At 45.4% G+C, this 20894-nt stretch overlaps 1 protein-coding gene across 2 annotated transcripts in view; it reads left to right on the forward strand.

Annotated features, from left to right (window-relative positions):
* Window positions 1–20061, forward strand: part of LOC146075192 (gonadotropin-releasing hormone II receptor-like) — a 30006-nt gene extending 9945 nt beyond the window's left edge. For both annotated transcript variants that reach the window (XM_083184169.1, XM_083184170.1), the window contains exons 2-4: window positions 8974–9527; window positions 13593–13797; window positions 17607–20061. In XM_083184169.1, the coding sequence (XP_083040295.1) occupies window positions 8974–9527; window positions 13593–13797; window positions 17607–18082 (1235 nt within the window). In that variant the 3' untranslated portion in view covers window positions 18083–20061. The remainder of the gene's footprint in view (window positions 1–8973; window positions 9528–13592; window positions 13798–17606) is intronic.
* Window positions 20062–20894: the final 833 nt, after the last annotated feature.

The raw sequence follows: 20894 nt of genomic DNA on the forward strand, positions 1-20894 counted from the left end.
GAGGCCAGCCGACATGCTCGGCTGGGTAAGCGCAAGCGGGCAGCGCGCATTTCTCGCAGGGAAAGGAAGCGTAGGAATCTCCCCCCGGTGGTGCACTGCGATTACACCGCCGTGCTGCGGGGGCTTAGGGACAGTTGCAGAAAGAAGATTGAGAAAGGTGATTTTGTGGATTTGTTCAGTTTGACTGATGAATCCAAAAAAGCATACAAGGTAGCGAAGTCTAAGTCTGGGATCGGGGCGGAGGCTTTTCGCTCATACGATAACTGGCTGGCAGGATTTTGCGTCTTTTCTGCTTGCTACCTTGAGGACCGCCCGGAGGAACACATGAATGTCATAAGGTACATTCATATGATCCATGATATGCACGTGCGTTACGGCGGGGTGGCATGGAGGACATACGATGAGCGCTTCAGGCGCAAGCAGGATTGCCTGCACATAATGGATTTCGGCTGTAAGGATGTGGAGGTCTGGATGGAGATAGCCAGGGTCCATTCAGAGGTCGGGGCGGAGGTTCACCCTCCCCCCTCGGCGCCGGCGCAGATTCATGTACCGCAGCGTGTTGCTGGCGAGCCGCCAGCATCAAAACGTTTTACATCAGGGGGTAGGGCATTCACCCCCGGTTCCGCTAAGGGCAAATGCTATGCCTTTAATAATTCTTTCTGTCAGCAAGGTCAGCGTTGCAAGTATAAGCACATATGCATCAACTGCGCTGGCAATCACCCAGCTTCCACTTGCTTTCGCGGAAGCCGCCCCTCAAGAGGGGCGGGGTCTCAGGCCGGACCAAAACAGGGTACATCTGGCACCGCTCGCTAGGGCCCCCACTCCGGTTATGGTGGAGCCCATGTCCGCATGGCTTCAGCAATATCCGGATAAGGCAATAGCAGAATTCTTGTTTAAAGGTTTTTCAGTTGGTTTTGAGTTACCCATACAAGGGGATGTTAGAGGCGGGTCGTTTAGGAACCTGCAATCCGCGCGGGCCCTTGCTACTATTCTCAGAGAGAAGGTTGATAAGGAAATTGCTTTGGGCCGCATGGCCGGACCTTTTCTGGGCCCTCCATTGGACAATTTGATTATTTCGCCTGTGGGGGTGGTCCCAAAAAAGGTTCCTGGCAAGTACAGGCTAATTCAGCACCTGTCCTATCCGGAGGGATCGTCCGTTAACGATGCCATCCCTCAGGAATGCTGCACAGTTGTTTATCAGTCCTTCGATGATGCTCTTGAGATGGTTAGATCCTATGGCCAGGGGGCCCTCATGGCCAAAATCGACATAGAGTCAGCATTTCGGCTGCTTCCACTTCACCCAAATGCATTCAGATACATGGGCTTCCGCATTGGGGCCGAGTTTTTCGTCGACAAGTGCTTGCCGATGGGTTGCTCTGTCTCATGCGCGTATTTCGAGAGGTTCAGTACCTTTCTGCATTGGTGCGTGGAAAAGTCGTCAGGGGTGAGCGGGATCGCTCACTACCTGGATGATTTTTTATGTGTGGGCCCATCGCATTCCTCTCAATGCATGAAGCTCCTGCACACAATCCGGGCTCTCTTTGGCGAATTTGGCGTGCCAATCGCCGAGGAGAAAACCGAGGGCCCCGTGACGTGTCTGTCATTTCTGGGCATACAGATCGACAGAGTACGGGGCCTGTGCCTCCTGCCTTTGGACAAGATAGTCAAACTCAAGAGCATAATCGAGCTATTTAGAGCATCTAGGAAGGTAACTCTGAAGCAGGCGCAGTCCCTGTTGGGGCAGCTCAACTTTGCATGCCAGGTCATCCCAATGGGGAGGCTTTTTGGCCGCAGGTTGGAGCGAGCCACAGCTGGGGTTGCCAGGCGACACCATTTGATACGCCTTTCAGCGGAGATTAAGCGCGACCTTGCAGTTTGGTCCTCCTTCTTGGAGGATTTTAACGGCGTCCGCATATGGTTGTCCCCGGTCGTGGACAATGCTAGGATTCAGCTTTTCACTGATGCAGCTGGTTCTTCAGGATTCGGCTGCTTCCTGGAGGGTAGCTGGTGCGCACAATCCTGGCCAGCATCCTGGGTAGCGGCCGGCTTGGTCAAGGACATGCTGCTCCTTGAGCTCTTCCCTATCATGGTTGCCATGGAATTGTGGGCATCCCGGTTGGCTAACCGTAGTGTCATCTTCTGGTGCGACAATTTCAGCGCAGTGCACGCGATCAATAATCAGAAGGCGAAGTCGCTCCAGGTGCTTAGGGTCCTAGCGCAGCTGTCATTGCAATGCCTTCGCTTCAACATCCTTTTCAGGGCTAAGCATGTTCCGGGCATACAGAACGAGATTGCGGACGCGCTGTCGCGATTTCAATGGGAGCGTTTTAGGCAGTTGGCTCCTGGTGCTGATTCTGTTGGGGTATCTTGCCCACTTTATGTTTGGCAGGTCATCAAGCCGGACTGGAGGGGCTAGCGGAACTGTCGGTAGCGCCCGCTACCCTCAGGACTTATCGCCAGGCATGGTCTGAATGGGAGTCCTTTGCTGGAGGGTCTGCTCTCCCAGGTAGGCGCGGGCAAAAGCTCCTGCTTTCTTTCATTTGGAAATTGTACAACGCAGGCAAGTCCAGGGCGGCAGTGTCGCGTCACCTAGCGGGCATATCCTTCTTCGCGCAGCTGAAAGGCCTTCCTGATTTCACAAAAAGTTTTTTAGTAAGGAAAGCGATGAAGGGGTGGTCTCGCGCAGCTCCCGTAGCACCAGATAAAAGGCGTCCCATTGATTTCGACATGCTTAACGAGCTATCAGGGAAAGTGTTCATCATTGCGGATTCAGCTTTCGAATGTTTATTGTTTCGTTTAGCCTTCTCAATGGCTTTTCATGGGGCTTTTAGAATTATGGAGCTAGTTGCTCCATCAAAAAACAAAGACTCCACTCTCCAGCTGTCGGACATACGCATAGACAAGCGGGCTCTTTGGTGTAGGATTAGGCGCTCTAAAACAGACCAGGCCGCCAAAGGGGCTTGGGTGCCGATGCATCAGGTGGTACCGGCCTTAGTTTGCCCCGTCACCTTGGCAAGCCAGTATGCAATGGTAAGACCTGGCATGGCGGGATCTTGGCTCCTGCACTATGATGGGTCCCCCTTGACGAGGTACCAATTTAGCTGGATGATGCGTCGCTGTCTGAGCGAGCTGGGTTACCCCCCTGGAGACTTTGGCACCCACTCCTTCCGCATAGGCGCGGCCACATCAGCGGCTAGGGCTGGCTGGCAAGTTAGGGACATCAAGAGCCTAGGTAGATGGCGCTCAGCGACCTATAAGAAGTACATTAGGCCACACCTACTGCCCTGATGACTGTGCATGTCTGGTTTCTGTCTGGAGTGGATGTTCTCCTGTGTTACCCTTCCCTTAGGCCATCCTACTCGGGGATTAGCTACGCTCTGTTGTTGGGCCAGCGTCCGGAGTTTTCACGCTTTTTTACCTGACTGACGGACTGAATTCGGCATCTCTAATTCGGCTAATCAGGCACCAATTAAGAGTCCCTCAGCAGGTCCAGACGTTTTTTCTCCGGCCGAGTAATACCCCCTTTTTTCCTAACCCTATCCAATCCTTACCCTCCCATGTTTCGTCCTTTCCTTTTGTGTCGGGAGTGGCTTCACTTAGTAGTGAAGCAGTGTTACCGCACCAAATTTGTGCACATCTAAATTTTTCTTTTGGCAGATCCTCCTAATATTTACTATTTCCTGTTCTTGAAAAAATCAATTCTAATCCCTATCTAAATATTTCTCTCCATATAGGTGCGGGCTACGATAACTGCAGGGTCTGGGTGGTAGGACACTCTTGCGTGCATTGGGCTTCTAGGCTTATGGCTTCTGGTGATGGGCCTGTGTTGGAGTGTAGGCATTTGGTGCGTTGGTTGGGAGTGAGGGGGATGTCCTGGCGTGAGCTAAGGGCTTTCCTCCTGATGAAGGTGAAGCTGTTTGGGTTACCGGAAGTCTTGGTGATCCACCTTGGTGGGAATGACCTCGGGAAAATGTCCCAATTGAGGCTGAGGTCCTTGATCTTGGATGACCTGGAAGCAATCAGGAATGCCTGGCCCAAGTGCACCCTGATTTGGTCATTTATTGTGCCCCGACTGTGTTGGAGAGGGGCTTTAGATTGCCGAGCAATTGATGAGTCTAGGAAGAAGCTGAATGCAGCAGTTGCTCGGCGGGTGCTGGAGTTTGGTGGAGTTGCGGTCCAGCACGAGAGGATTAGGTTTGGTTATCAGCACCTGTATAGGTCTGACGGGATTCACTTAACCAGGGAAGGTCTTTGGTTATTTGTGGAGGATCTGTTATTGGCAGTGGTGTCGGTGCTTTAGATCGGTGGCGGGCGGGGGTCTCGGGATCGAGATCCCCGCTTTGGCGGGAAAGAACGGCTTGTTGATAGGTTGTAAGATTTTCATTAAGTGATGTTTGCTGCGTATTGGTTGGTTTCGGTGCGCTCGCCTCTCATTGGCTTAGGCATTACGCTGTATCACCCGCCCGGGGACAGCGTCCCCATCCGGCTGGGTGGGGTAGTCATAGTAGTAGGAGGAGTGGATACCGTGTTGAGTTAGGCCAACCTACGTATGCTAGTTTGGGGTGGAGTTTAGTTTAGTTTAGTTAAATAGCCGTTCTTTTCTGGGCCACCATTAAATTAATTAAAATTAATTAAATTAATTAATTAAATAAAATAAAACATCAAAATTAGCTTAAAGATTTACAAATAAATACAGCTAACAGCTTCTGCCAAACCTACGTCTCCGAGTCTTTATTTCTATTAGAGTGTTTAAGTTGACTGTCTTAAGGTATGCACGCCAATAAAGGCACACATCTGCCATTACAATGTTTAGAACAACGCAGTGGCTGCATAGACAGGGAGTAGTTTAAACATGATAGGCTGGGTGTGCAGCTCAAGGGTCATGTGACTCGGGGACCCTATCAAATCTTAGGTTTGGCTGGTTAGCTGGGAATATCACCTCAGGAATGGGAGGAGTCTGCCTCTTTTTCCTGTGAAATCTCCCGCCCTCCCTCCCTCTTAAACAAGGTTCTTTAGGGTGGGCTAATAGTTTTCTCTTCTTAATTGCGTTAGCTGTAGGCGGGAAAGAACGGCTTGTTGATAGGTTGTAAGATTTTCATTAAGTGATGTTTGCTGCGTATTGGTTGGTTTCGGTGCGCTCGCCTCTCATTGGCTTAGGCATTACGCTGTATCACCCGCCCGGGGACAGCGTCCCCATCCGGCTGGGTGGGGTAGTCATAGTAGTAGGAGGAGTGGATACCGTGTTGAGTTAGGCCAACCTACGTATGCTAGTTTGGGGTGGAGTTTAGTTTAGTTTAGTTAAATAGCCGTTCTTTTCTGGGCCACCATTAAATTAATTAAAATTAATTAAATTAATTAATTAAATAAAATAAAACATCAAAATTAGCTTAAAGATTTACAAATAAATACAGCTAACAGCTTCTGCCAAACCTACGTCTCCGAGTCTTTATTTCTATTAGAGTGTTTAAGTTGACTGTCTTAAGGTATGCACGCCAATAAAGGCACACATCTGCCATTACAATGTTTAAGGGAAAGAGCCATGCTAAGTTACATGCAGAGAAAGCTGCGGGTGTCAAACACCACTTATTCACTACCTTAAGGAGTAATAGGATTCCTGCTAGTTGTTAATACTCCTGGTACTGTTTGTAAACAGGGACTGATTACTTTGTTAAAGCCTATTACTACGTCGGACCCTTATTTCATTGTATTACCCGTCAGAGAGTTTATCCTAAGGGCCAGAATATAACAGAGGCTCTTGTTTACAAGGAAACATTATTTCTTCAGGAATGGCCACTGAGATTAACTGAAACTGCGCTGAACAGTTCATATCCATAGTAAGCTACAGTTTCTACCATTCAGGATAGCAGTTTATATTTATTGTGTGACATTTGCGCTCCATGGTCTACAACTAATCAGTCAGTGATAGAATGAGCAAAACGTACCTAATTGGATTACAAATACGCTAGGAATTAGCGTCTCCTGTACACAATGGATACATTACTGTGAAAAGGGAGTTTAATGGAAAGGTAGCTGCAGTTACGAAAGGAACACTCCAAGACTAGTGTAGGTCAGCCCATTATTGCGCAATAATAACTCTAGTAATATAGAGGCCTCTATCATACAGTAATTGCTAGGAAGTTGTTTAATAGTGTGACCCATAAATATGAGTTGTAGATGTATTGAACGTGAAATACTGAATTGCATAATACCCGTTCTGTGAATAATAAATTGTTTATTCTGTTAATATTTTGCATACAGTTAACCTTGAATTTTTAAAGCTACAAGGAAGCCGGGTTCCCGACGAATAAAACTTTCTTATTTATACCGTTGTAATTTATTTTTGTAAAAATGATATATTTATGATACTTACACACCTGTAAGGAAAGAACAGAAATACTTACCTGCGAAACCCTGTGATGGATTTCACAGTTGCAGTCTGTGATCTACGGTATCTTTGTAAAGTCTGCTGAGTGCCACCTCATGGCACCCTGGGACTCCACAGCAGCAAATAAAGATCAAGGGGTATATTTATTGAAGCTTCTAAAAATCAAAAAAGGTGTTTCCCATAGCAACCAATCCGATTCTGTCTATCATTTTCTGGGATGCAAAGGAGAATTGATTGACACAATTTGATTAGTTGTTATGGGCAACATCACCTGTTTTCATCATTGAAAGCTTTAGTAAATTTACCGCAAGGTATCAATAAGCCATCCATAGTCCAATGAAATAGTAGATCTATACAAACTACACCCAAACATAATTAAAATTAAGTGTGTGAAATGGGGAAAAGAGGAAGACCAGTGCGCGGGTTTTAATGAGGTAAAGTATGAAGACTAATTAGAAAATTCCTCAATTATAGGTAGTAAGACAAGTAAGACATTCTCATGGACAATAGTATTTGTGGAGGTGCACCCTTGAGAGTAAACTAGTTCAAGGTATTTAGAAGGAAAAATGACTCTTTTTTGTGGAGGCACTCCAGAGATTGAATTGACATAGAGAGAGAGAGAGAGAGAGAGAGAGAGAGAGAGAGATAGAGAGATAATGATATAGTTGGTGATACAATATGAATGACTATACAGCAAGAAGGACATACACAGAGTTGGGCATTAAGCCCTCAAACAGGCGTCAAATTATTAGAATAGTGTTGTAGGGGTCTACACTTATTGAAAATGTAGCTGTATAGTCGGAAGAAGATTGTGGCCCCAATATTGCGCTTAGATGAGCAGCACCTCTATAATACCTCGCTGTTAGTAAAGGTACAAGTGGGATAAGGATAGAAGAAAAGAATAGGGGTGCGCTGAATGTACTTAATGGCTTTATGGCTTAATATATAATAAATCAATAAAATAGATAAAAGCAAGTAAACATTTATTGGTGGTTTGTCCAGCAATGCATTTTCATTTCACTGTTTTGGGTTTTCTCAAACTTGTGCCACATATAGGAGGTTATTCTGATCGGTGCGGCCAAACGTGCGTACGTTCACTATTAACGTACGCTAGCCGTATGCGGCCGTTGGGGTTAAGTCCACCCACAACTCAGCCGCATACGTACGGGCATAAACAACGTAGAAGGGGAGTGGCGTACAAATGAGCGTACGCCAACGTACACGGACGGGCCAGCCCTTACACTCCGACAACTGGCGTACAATTGAGCGTACACCACCGTTTACGGACGTCTCTCGGCCGTCTTCCCACCGACTTCTTGCGGCTATCTGAGCGTACGCCAGCTTGCACGGACGGGTCCCTATTGTTTTCAATAGAAAAGTCAGCTTATGTCACCGCTCGTGAGAGTGAGCGTACGTCCGTGTACGCTGACATACCCTTCATATATATGGACCTGCAAATGTTGCCTTTCAACTATAATTATGAAAATTAATTAATTGATTGAATTAATTAATGTGCAAAATAGTGGGCATGGGCTTAAAACATTGCTGAAACATCCTTTGTAGGTGTTAGATGTGGTTTATGTTATTGTATAATAAATACAAAACCTATATTTGTATTAGAGTAAACACGTTGACACATGTCGACTTGTGTAGATTGAGTGTGCTACTGTGTAAAGTCTATGAAAGCACGTAGTGAATGTGTCGACCTGTTTAACAAATACCTACCTTAGCATATATAAGCAGGTCTTACAAAGATTCTTACCTTAAATTAAACAAACCTTTAAATGTAGAGAAGTATAGAAAGATAACCTTCCAATGTGTTAGAGTGCTGTGTGTGGCTTGCAGGTAGTGAATTCATGGTTTTGACTTAATAGACTGCAGCATTGCTTATTACATTCAGGTGTATGTGTTTGAGTAGTAATCCGCGTAAATTAGCTAACCCAGGCGCACGCTGGCATGCGGTATCTGTAGGGGTGGTTTGAGATGGCGGTTGGCGGCCGCCTGTTTTGTGTCCGAAATGAACGGTGCTTTAGTCGATCGTGCGGTAGTAGCACCGCTCATTTTTGGTGCACACCCCCGTGTACGCCCATATTTACGCCCATTTTCCCTCATTATTTCGGCCGCTCCCCTCTTCACGCCCCTATGCCGCCCCTAATACCCGTACACTCGCGTACAGGTTTTTTCGCACGTAGAGACCCGTCCGTAAGCGTTGGTGAGTGGTCGCGCCTGCGCATTAGCGAATGTACGCATGCGCAGATCATAAAAAATCCCGGGACGTACGCGTACGGCCCGGCCGCTCCAACCAGAATAAGGCCCTCAATATAGATCCGCGGCCCTGGCCGTAAAAGGTGCCCTTCCCTGCCTTGTGCCCTCATTTATATCACAAAATTCAGTAGGCTCAAAGTCATTCTGGAGAGTAACCAAGAAGGCCAACCTCTCCAGAATGTAGAATCTCCAGGCCTCCTGTATCCAACACTCACTTGCATCATGTGTTTATTGTTTTCTCATTCACCTGCTCTATGTCAGTGTTCAGATTTCCAGGTTCCGTGTTTATTGATTTGTTAATAAAAATATATATTTTTCTCTAGAAATGAATATTATGAACATCACAGACAAGGTTCGCAGGAAAAGCTGCAGCAATGCACCTTGGCTCAGCAGCGCATGTGAACTGGATCTAAACATATCTTCAGTTAACATAACTCATGAGCATTCCCAGCTACCTACCTTCACCCCAGCCGCCCAGGCACGGGTGATCATTACTTTTGTCATCTTTGTACTGTCGGCATCCTGCAATTTGGCGGCTCTCTGGTCAGCTGCACGGACAAGCAGAAAGAAAAGGTCACATGTGCGAATCCTGATCCTCAATCTCACCACGGCCGATCTGCTTGTGACGTTCATAATTATGCCGCTGGATGCTATATGGAATATCACTGTGCAGTGGCAGGCCGGGGACATTGCCTGCAGAGTGCTTATGTTTCTAAAGCTTCTCTCAATGTATTCCTGTGCATTTGTCACTGTGGTAATCAGCGTGGATCGCCAGGCTGCTATTCTCAACCCACTGGCCTTTAATGATGCCAAGAAGAAGAACAAAATAATGCTGTCAGCAGCTTGGCTAATGAGCATCCTGCTCTCCTTGCCACAGGTATATCTATCTATCTATATATATATATATATATATATATATATATATATATATATATATATATATATATATATATATATATATATATATATATATATATATATATAGCTTTATAGCTTAATTACAGTTAAAGGAAGATCAAAGCATGACTATAACCATTGAATCATTAATGTGAGGTAGCTGTACCTAAAAATAAATAGGTAAACTTATAGTTCTCTAATTTGTTCTGTCCGGGAGATCCAGATGGGGAGGTAGAGGTGGGAGACGTAGTGGATCACACTGTACAATCATCTGATATGCAGCACCAAGGGCAGAGCCATGATAACACAAATCACCATGCATTACATCAGCCATTCCCAGTGACCCAAGTCCATACCTCCCAACTTCTGTCCGTATGAAATAGGGACACTCGCGCGGCTTCGCCGCGCGAGCGTCCGAAAAGGGGGCGGGGCGTATGCAAATGAGGGCGCGGTTTATGCTAATTAGCCGCGACCTCATTTTCATACGAGAATAGACGCTGTGCGCATGCGCACAGCGTCTATTCTACTAGATTGGGGGTCTCCCAACTGTCACCCCCCCGCAGCGGGACAATGCCTGCCGCGGGTGGGACAGCGGGACAGGACCCGAAAATCGGGACTGTCCCTCTAAAATCGTGACAGTTGGGAGGTATGCAAGTCACTGGGAAAGCAGGCAGCAACTGGGAGGCAGCTCTGCTAGGGCAGATGTATTAAGCCTGGAGAAGAGATAAACTGGAGATAACTTGGAAGAGTTAACGCACCAGCCAATCAGCTGTGTTTGAAATATGACAGTTGGGATCTGATTGGCTGATGCGTTATCTCCTTCCAATTTATCTCCAGTTTATCTCTTCACCAGGCTTAATACATCTGCCCCTGGCCTACAGCGATGACAGGTCATTTTCTGAGCGATGTTACTTAATTTAACTACATCGCTCAGAAAATGCCCCAACATCGCTCCATGTGTAGGGGCATGGCGATAGCTGTGCATGGCCATGTGCATTGATATCGCCCTGGCGATTAATATCCAGCACGCTGGATAAATCTAGATAATCGCAGGGGTCACCGGGGTCAGGGCCACTGTTCTCATGGAGAACAATGGCCCTGACAGATCGCTCAGTGGCACAGCACTGTACCAGTGCTGTGTGCTGAGCGATATGAACATTCTGAGTCATCTTGCATCGCTGAGAACACTCATCGCTACATGTGTAGGCCCCTTTAGTAGTTCTGGAAATCTTCCCCTAATTCATGAGTCTTCCTGCCCCTGACATCCTGGTGGTACTGCAGGCAAGTGTGAGCCAAACATTTCTATGATAAAGGCGATATTTTTAGTTTGTGTCACTTGATTAAAGTCTACTATTTTATTCCATTTGAGGAATAATCTTTGAAAAGCTCAGATAACCAATATTGTATGAGATTTCACAGTCCACAACTGTCTCCAACCCTCGTATTCACAATGTATGCTCCTCATTCAAGGCCTCGATTCTCTGGGGTCTGTTTACTAGGCCTTGGATAGATCTAAGGTGGAGAGACACAAAGTACCAAACAATCAGCTCCTAACTGTCTACAGGCTGTGAAAAATGACAAGAGCTGGTTGGTTGATAGTTTGTCTCTCTCCGCGGCTTAGTATATAGGCCCCTCTATCATTTATACTCCCTATATACATCAGAAGCTGGCTCACATATCACAACTCATTTGGAATAATATAAGGTAGATTGCTAGCACTGTGATGTTGTATTTTATGTTCATCATATTTTATAGTTTCTAGGAAACCTCCTCTCGGTCCATTCTTACTCTAAATACAGTGATTTTTCTACATAGTCCTATGGGACTTCTAATGAAAATCAACAAGTCTGGAGCGGGGGGGGGGGGGTAGATAGTCAATAGGTCTACCCCGAAAGGTGGACTTGCAATAGCTCAACATGGTCAAAAGGTCGACAGAGTAAAGATGTCAACCGAGTCAAAGGGTCGACAAATGAAAAGGTCTACATGAGTTTTTCACAATTTTTGGAGTTTCAATGTAGAAATTGTTGGCATGGACCCCCAATTAGTAAAATGCCTACCCTCGGGTGGATCGCTTCACTCACCTTGCTTTAGGCATTATTATATTCTCCCTCTATGCCGACATGGATGGTGAAGTAATAAGCTGGTTTTTAAAAAAATCATGTCGACCTTTTTCATACTGAACTTTTGACCCAGTCAACCGATTGCATGTCGACCTTTTGGGGTAGACCTATTGGCTGTCTATCTAGACACTGTAAATCTATCAACCGAAACCAGTCTGGAGCTACGGTAAGTGCAGCATACAGCTGAACTTACTCGCGGTCCTAACACAATTGTGCCAATTAAGTAGAGCAAAATATATGCAATAAATATTGATCTGATGTTTGAAAATCCAAGAACAGGTTTTAAAAACTTCTCAGTAGAAATTTTTGATGCACATATATTCCTGTTTTTTTAAAACCTTTTTTCATTAACTGCCTGCTAGTGCTTCCTTAGTCAAGTTGATGCATAGCTGAAACAAGGCAATAAAAACAATGAAACTTACGTACAGGACCTTGTTTGAGTTCCCCTGATTATCCCCTAATGTGCACTTCCTGCTCTCACCTGGTGGCGTTAATGTTTGACACTGTTCTAACATCTAGCCAATATTATTATTATTATTATTATAATTTTATTTATAAGGCGCCACAAGTGTTTCACAGCGCCGTACAAAGGAACAAAACAATATTACATTGTTTATACCCCTTTCACACAGAAAATTCCCGGTGAAGCAGTTCCACCTGGGAATTTTAATTAATTACACGGGTCCGTTTTCTGTGTGAAAGGCTCGATCCGGATCTTAAACTCTGGGTCTACTACCCTGCAAATGACCAGGGTTGGAGAGTTTAGGATCCTGGTTGACCCTTTCACACAGGCGTAAACATAGTGTAATAGATCAAATTATTTGATCTAAACTTAAGACCCAGAATTTTGCTCTCCTGTGTGAAGGAGGGTCTGACAGCGGCAGCCAAAATAACCCGGCATTTCAAATGCCGGGTAATTGCCAGGTTATTCGGCTGCCACTATCTGATAGCGGTATTTGTCTTTTCTCTGTGAAATAGCCAAGTAACTAAATTTAGTGAGGAAGAAAATGACATCAGTATACTGCCTATGATCCATTTATGAATTATTATAAATAATCCAAGCACCTGTTCTAGTGGAACATTTTCTACTTCCCGATAGAATTGGATAACATTTTTATTATATAATAACATTGAAAAACCTGTCTACAAAACTCAACAGACCAGTCTCAATGCGATTTAGTTGTTTGTATGTATTGTAGCTCTCGTCTAAAAAGCGTGGGCACTAAGTAAATACTGGAACCGGAACACTGGACTGGTCATGCTCCCTTCATCAAGTGCCATTTCAGAGCTTGTAGTGTCCGGTCTGGGGTATGCCTGTGACACCTGTCACTAGGGAGATAGGGATAGAGTGATTACAGCCTATCTGTGTGGTCTGGAACATTCCTGTTATTACTACATCCATGGACCATTCAGGAAGACTGTATTATCTCCCTCCCTGTCTCTCTGGTGGCAGATGTCACAGGCATCCACATTGGATGGACACCCTGTAGTGTCTGTGCCAGGACACCCTGGCACAGACACTACAAGCTATGGAATGGCACACAGTTTGATGACTAGAGCCTGTCCGGTCCAGTGTTCTGGGGATTGGTCCAGTTCCAGTTTATATCCATTCCCAGAGCCCGGAAGGTATTCAATTGTTTTGACATGGCTAAGCTGATGTCTTGTGCTCAGAGGGGCCCACCTCCAGCATCTCACATCTGCCGCAGACATACAAAAGACAAAACATCATGTACAGTACGTTGGTAGCACATCGGCAACCGGTAACAAAATCGTTCTAGTGTGTGGGCACACTTAGACACACAATCTCTGGTGAAATAGAACTCCCATCCTATTAAATTTCTCACCAATCTGTTTTAGTTTTGGATAGAGTAACGCAAAATGGCTGTTTGGAGAATGGATTGTTATTTTTCTCCCTTTTCTTCTAGCTTTTTCTGTTTCATACAGTAACTATCACTGAACCACAGAACTTCACCCAGTGCACCACCAGAGGCAGCTTCCGCGAGCACTGGCTGGAAACACTGTACAACATGGTGAGCTTTGTGTGCCTGTTCCTGCTTCCCCTGCTGATCATGATTTTCTGCTACTCCAGGATTCTGTTGGAGATCTCGAAGCGTATGAACAAGGGAACACGTGAGTTCTAGCCACACTGCATGGCAGGTTTTACAGCAGTGAACTTGTGATGTATCCGGAATATCATGGTTATTAGTAGCAATACATTACTGTACGTCTTATTGCTCCAACAATGTGTAACATTCGTTTTTCCATTCTGAAGACCCTATTATCTCTTTAGACTAATATATTCCTACATTTTTACTATAGCATACAGATAAAGAACAGATACAAAGATTGAACATATTGGGGGAAATGTAATAGGATGAGAGAGAATTAGAAAGTGAGAGATTTGATAAGAAATTTCTTTTTTTTTTAAAGCGGCAATCATTTACACGACAAAACTAGTTTGATTTTTGCCGTGTAAATGATTGCCGGTTTAAAAAAAGGTGGAGATTTCTTACCAAATCTCCCTTTCTGATTCTTTTATCCTATTACATTTCACCCATTGTATAGTCACTATTACACTATTAGCCACCTAGAGAGGTTAAAGTGAGGGGGAACGGGGTAGAACTGAGTTCCACCACCTCTAATGGTGAGGTTGAACATTTTAACCTCGACATTGGCCCTGCACAGTAATTCTCACAGGAAAGCATTCTAGTTTGCAGGGGGATGCCAAAACCCTACCACTGGCCCTGTCTTTGCCTAATGGGGGTAGGGGAGGGGGTGTTATTAGGTAGCATAGATAAATTAGTTCCCCCACCTCTGCATGACCACTTTAAGCCCTGGCCACCTATATGAAATGGGTCTCTGCGAAGTACACCGTCAGAGGATGATAAAGTCTGTGTGAATACAGAAGACGTAGAGTTAATGCACAACAAAGGTGTGGGCTTTCCAATATATACTTGTTTGGATAAAAATAGATGTATAGCATCACAAGCTAGCATTACTGTAGTACTGTGTGCAGAGCCATAAATAGAAGTCCTTGCACCCAAGGCAAGAGAGAGAGAGAGAGCGCACTGGCATCCTCCCCCATTTCTTATTGATTATTTATTTATTATTTATTTGCAGTTTCTTATATAGCGCAGCAGATTCCGTTGCGCTTTACAATAGTAGACAGTGATAAAACAAACTGGGTAACAGACAGACTTGGAGGTAGGAGGGCCCTGCTGCAAGCTTACAATCGATTATGTGCCATATTTTCTTCTCTACCTGCGCAAATCTTTTTTTTTTGTTTTATTGATTTTTGGGAATTTGTTCCCCCCCCCCCCCCCCCCACACACACACACACACATTACTCCTGTTATGACATGCTCCATCCCATCTTTTTATTTAGCTGCAAATGTTTCCTGTACATAGTATTGCTCTAGCTTTTAAAGAAGTTCAACTACTATACTATATTTAAAAATACATGCAAACCACAGGGGGCCCCTAGCTAGAGGGGGGTCCAGGGGTGCTGACCCCTTTTGCCCCTGTTTTAATCCGGCCCTGTAGATAGGTATACAGACAGTACTCATAGTTGCCTACCCTCCCGCTTTTAGCGGGAGTCTCCCGCGTTTTGAACCTTTCTCTCGGTCCCCCGGAAAGCTCCGCCATCCTCCCGGTTTTTCAGCCTTCATGCTGAAAAATTGGACTGCGCATGCGCAAGTTCCAAAGTGCCGGGGGGTCGGGTTCTAGTTGCCAGCGCAACATCATGACATACCTTGCGTCATGGCGTCGCTTTCCTGTGTGACGGCTACCGCGGAGGCTGTCAGCATCGTGTGTACAGCATGTGCGGCAGCGGTGGGAGCGGTGCGTGGCAGCCACTGCAGGGCTCTGTTGGCCTGGCAGAGTGGGAGCTACAGCGTGAGTGGATGGCGCGGCAGCGGTGAGTAACCGCTTGTAATTTCATTTGGTTAGTCCCACCCACGACTCCGCCCCCTTTTGTGCTATACCCACCGGCACCGCCCCCTACTTGCTGCAGCTGGCTGCCCTCTCCCGGAGAGGGAAGCTGAAAAGTCGGCAACCCTGACAGTACTACTTGTACTATCAACATTTCATTTTTGGTTTATCCTCCTCATGTTTTGCATGGGGACGTTTTCACCAGATGCAGTCGGCGACACCTTATGGCAGGTACAGTATCGATGGTCGGGTGGAGTAAAGCTAGGGCTTTCCTCCATGCCATATACTGACCACTAAACCTCAAGCAACAGATTAAAATAAAATCCTAATTCCCTCTGCATAACCCTGATGTTAGAAGAGCTCATCATTCTGCATCGTCCTATAAAAAAGAATTCAGGTTTCAAATAGTATTTGACCATACTGGTGGAATAGGGGCACTCCGGAAAGTGGACGGGGCCTATGCAAATGAGGGTGTGGCTTATGCAAATTAGCCGCAACCCCATTTTCAGCCGCGAATAGACGCTGTGCGCATGCGCACAGTGTCTATTCAATCAGCTTGGGGGGGCTCCCAACTGCCACCCCCCGCAGCGGGACAATGCCGGCCGCGGGTGGGACAGCGGGACAGGACCCGAAAATCGGGACTGGGGAGGTATGATTTGACAGCATAATTGAGATTTGACAAATGATTGATGTGCACGTACGAAGGTAACCTTAACTGAGAAAAACACTTGTCTACATCAGATAAGCTATTTCCCTGCTGTCTTCTGTTTCTTTATTGCTCAGTTATGCTGCATTTAAACCAATCTGGAAGATTCAATTTGTTTTCTTGCAGCACAAGAAATTACTGGAAACAGAACATTCACATTCGCAATACGGACCTTATTCTGGTTCTGTAAAATTCCCTCTTAGATGGTCAAAACCATGTGCACTGCAGGTGGGGTAGATGTTACTTGTGCAGAGAGAGTTAGATTTGGGTGGGGTTTTATTTCAAAGTGAGATCTATATTCCAGTGTAAAAATAAAGCAGCCAGTATTTACCCTGCACAGAAACAAAATAACTCACCCAAATCTAATTATCTCTGCACATTTTACGTCTGCCCCACCTGCAGTGCACATGATTTTGTCCATCTAACAAGGAATTTGCTAGAAGGAGTGAACCAGAATAAGGCCCTATATGCAGAATAAAATTATGGGGCAATTCAGACCCGATCGGTGAGGAAGGATTTCGCTACCCTGTCCGATGTTTGGGGTTTGCACATGCCCGTATATGTACTTGTGCAGATCCCAGGAGTGAACACCGTCGAGTTTCACACTCGCTGGGGCATTCATTCCAGGATGGGTCGGGATGGCGGCAGATGCAGGGACCACCCAGCATTTCATAGGAGTGCCCAAACAAATGCAGGGCGTATCCCTGCGAACGTAGGCGTGACATCAGCACCCACCCCCAATTCGGCCATCTCCGGCCAGAATAAAAATCGGTCTAGATTGACTTTTATTTGCGAAGGGGAAAAAAATCATTCAATGGTGAGCGACCATCAAATAATTTTTGTTCTGTGCAACCGCATGCGAGCGGATGTGTATTCGAACGCATCCACTCGCATTCTAGTGAGCAGGTTCAGGCACCGGGGGGGGATTGGAGGGCGGTGTTTACATGCTCGCTAGGCAGCGAATATATATTGGCTGTCCACCTAGACATTGTCTGTGAGTCATCCGGGTACCGTTTCGGTTTGAAAAAATGTAATCTGTTGAGGTGTTTGGTTCACTCTGGCGAACCTCTCCATTATTCCCTACTCTGCTAGTTAGACCAGGGTTTATTCAAGCATGCGCAGACAATTGATAATCAGCCGCCTTGTGAAATCACGGGGCTGCGATCAATTCTGAATAACCCTCACAATCTCTATAATCTTTGGAATGGTTCATTAGCTCAATTTTTAATTCTTAAATAAATATTTCACATTTGTGGATGTTGGATATAAAAAAATAAAACTATGTTTTTTTGCTGTATTTCAGTCTCTTCTAAAGAGGTTTACCTGCGACGTTCCAAAAACAACATCCCTAAAGCACGGATGAGGACACTGAAGATGAGCATTGTCATTGTCGGTTCCTTCATCATCTGCTGGACCCCTTACTACTTACTGGGCTTGTGGTACTGGTTCTATCCTGAAACAATGAGAGAGAAGGTATCACAGTCTCTCACACACATCCTCTTCATCTTTGGCCTGGTCAATGCCTGCTTGGACCCAATTACTTATGGACTTTTTACTATACACTTTCGGAAAGGCCTTCAGCGCTATTGTGGAGGCAGAAGGACAGCAGACCCTGACTCAAGCTCCTCTGTGACTGGGTCATTTCGATGTTCAGTGTCTTCTTTTCGAGCTAAAAAGATGACCCTTCTGAACCAGGAATTGCAAGTACTGCAGTCTTACAACGGTTCTACAAACAACTCAGAGTTTAGGACAAATGGCTTTGACGGCAGCTACGTCTGAGTTCTTCTACACAACTACAGATTCCATCTACTACCCTGGGATTTATTGTGGAATTCTAATTAAAACATGACCTAAAGCACACTCTTAGTACAGTCTGTTGTTCGGAGCATCTGTTCTCCCAGTAGATGCAAGATAATTGCCAATAAGATAGCACACACAGTAGAACATAATGTTTTACTATTTCTGCAACATAAAGGTTCCTAAAAGTAGTTTGTGCTCTGAATTTTTATCTTTTAATTGCAGATATAGCCAAACGTTTCCACCAACATGTTACATATTTCTAGTGCATATATGAAGATATAGATCACATGTACTTGATGTCAGAACTGCAAGGAATATTTTATTAGGCAATGTGGTCAAATATTTGGGGCCATGACCAAGCCATGTATGGAACACAAGGCACTGCGGACAGAGTGGGTTTGTAGCTTGGCCAGCCCTGCAGGCAACAGTCCCCATAGAGACCCTGGATATGTGTTCCTGCCCAGCCCTCTCAGCAAACCTGTTTCATGGGTGCAAGCCCTGTAGGGAACACAAGGCAGTGCGGACAGAGTGGGTCTGTAGCTTGGCCAGCCCTGCAGGCAACAGTACCCATAGAGACCCTGTATATGTGTTCCTGCCCCGCCCTCTCATCAAACTTGTTTCATGGTGTCATCCCCAAACTGAATTAGCAGAACAGAATGAGTAACAGACTTGGCGGAGCCAGATAGTAGCATGTGCAGAGGAGAAAACATTTACACCAGGTGATAGAAGGAGTTAGATGGAGTAAGGGCTGTTCCGTGCTCATTACAAAGCACACACAGCATCTAGCTTTGCAGATTAGGATAATAATGAGATTCCATGTTTTCCAGGTTGTGGAATGACACTCCTGACATTTGGTCACAGTATGAAGTTGTGCATTTGTATTGGCATGCCTTAGGTGCCGTGTTGTGTCATTGCGTCTTACAGTTGCACTTATTTTCTATTCCTAATTGCAAATGGATTCAGTCAATAGATCGATAGTTTTATTGTTGGCTGACTTTTCCCCAAACCATTAAAAGTATATATTCTATAGAAGCCTGTTACATTTGAAATGAATCACATGAATGAGGGAAAAATCTCTTTATTATATTTGTCACTTTTGGCTGTTTCATTGTTTTTATTACAAATGGACCTGAATTAGGAGTACAACTGGAAGGTGCAAAATGCATTCTATTAACAGCATATTACCAGACCTCTATGCTGGTAGTGGGCCAGATCTTTATGAGCCATACTTACAGAGAAGAGGCGCTGATGTAAAGGTCTGACACTCACAGTGAACCAAGAATGAGGGAACCCTAGAGATATACAGTATATCCACAAATAGTTTTGCCTTAAAACAGTAAGCCAACTGCAATCGTTTCTCCCCTATAAGGCACAAGTCAAGTGTCTCAGTGTTATGACTGCTTTCTATATTAACTGTATCTTATGACACTAAGAAGATTGCTTTATGGTCTTTAATAAAGTGTTCAACTAATAATTTGCTCCAGGTCACTAAAATAATGATATCTTAGGAGACTTGGATCCTTAATGGTTAATGGTTTTTAAAACTCCACAATATATTTTCTCATTGCAGAACTCTATTATTTTTGTCCAAAATTGGCTTTAAATAGTCCATTTTTTATTACCAAAGTATGTAAATTACAGCTATGATGCAATATTTTTTAAACAACAATGAAAATCAAGTTTATCTATTTACATAAAGCGATAATTAAATAATTAATTTTTCAATTGGGAGATTTAAAAAAAATTAATATCACCCAACAGCTCCCGTTAGGATGGGATGGAACAGACTTAGATAAGGAGGACCGGCCACCAGGAACAATGTCAGTATTGGAGTCAGGGGGTAGGGTGGCAGGACGGAGCAATGAGGCACAGGATGAACCTGCAGGGATAAAGCCATGGCATGGTCGCATCTGAAGCGGGCAGTCAGGAATGTCCACTGGACAGGAGATATACTTCCAGCCGCCCCCCCATTCCTCCCATCCAGCCCTCCTCTAAGTAGAACTTAGAGGAGGGCTGGATGGGAGGAATGGGGGGCATAGGCTCAGATGTCAATATACTAGCCCCCCTCCCTACCCCACACAAACACACATGCACTGCCTGATCTCTGTGGACAAAAAGATAGGGACAAACTGGGGGTGCAGAGAAACAGGGAGGTTCCCCTGAGACTGCAGGCGGCTGGAAGTATATCTCCTGTCCAGTGGACATTCCTGACTGCCCGCTTCAGATGCGACCATGCCAGGCAAGTGGTTAATAACCTTTGCAGAATGTGTCTCTCAATCTGAATCAATCATTTTTCCTGTAGGTCAAACCTGTAAACCTGTCAATCTGAGAAACTACAAAATGGTCCATGTTTTTCAACTGTGTATGCATCTAAGTTGCTAAATATGATGCAGCGCATATGTCCTACTGTGTATACAGACTATGGGCCAGATGTACTAAAGGCCCCCATACATTAGGCCGACTTGTCCTAGGGACAAGTCGGACCCAATTTACCTGCGAGCCGCCCGGCAGCTCCCCGGGAGGCTCACATACAATTTGGCACTTGATGTGCCATTTTTTACATGGGATAAATCGCATGCGATTTATCCCATGTAAAAAAAACCCCGGGGAGCTGCAGGGCGGTGAGGAGTAGTGGGGGCGGGCAGCGGCGGCGGTGGTGGGGGCGGGCAGCGGCGGCCAGCGTTGGTGGGGGCGGGCGGCGGGTGCGGTGAGCGCTGCTGACCTGGCCGGGCAGTGTACTTACACATAGCAGCAGCGGGGACGGGACGCGTAGTGGCGGCTATTCGATTTT

This window comes from Crinia signifera, chromosome 4 (assembly GCF_055691185.1).
Source record: "Crinia signifera chromosome 4, ASM5569118v1, whole genome shotgun sequence".
NCBI classification, from domain to species: domain Eukaryota; kingdom Metazoa; phylum Chordata; class Amphibia; order Anura; family Myobatrachidae; genus Crinia; species Crinia signifera.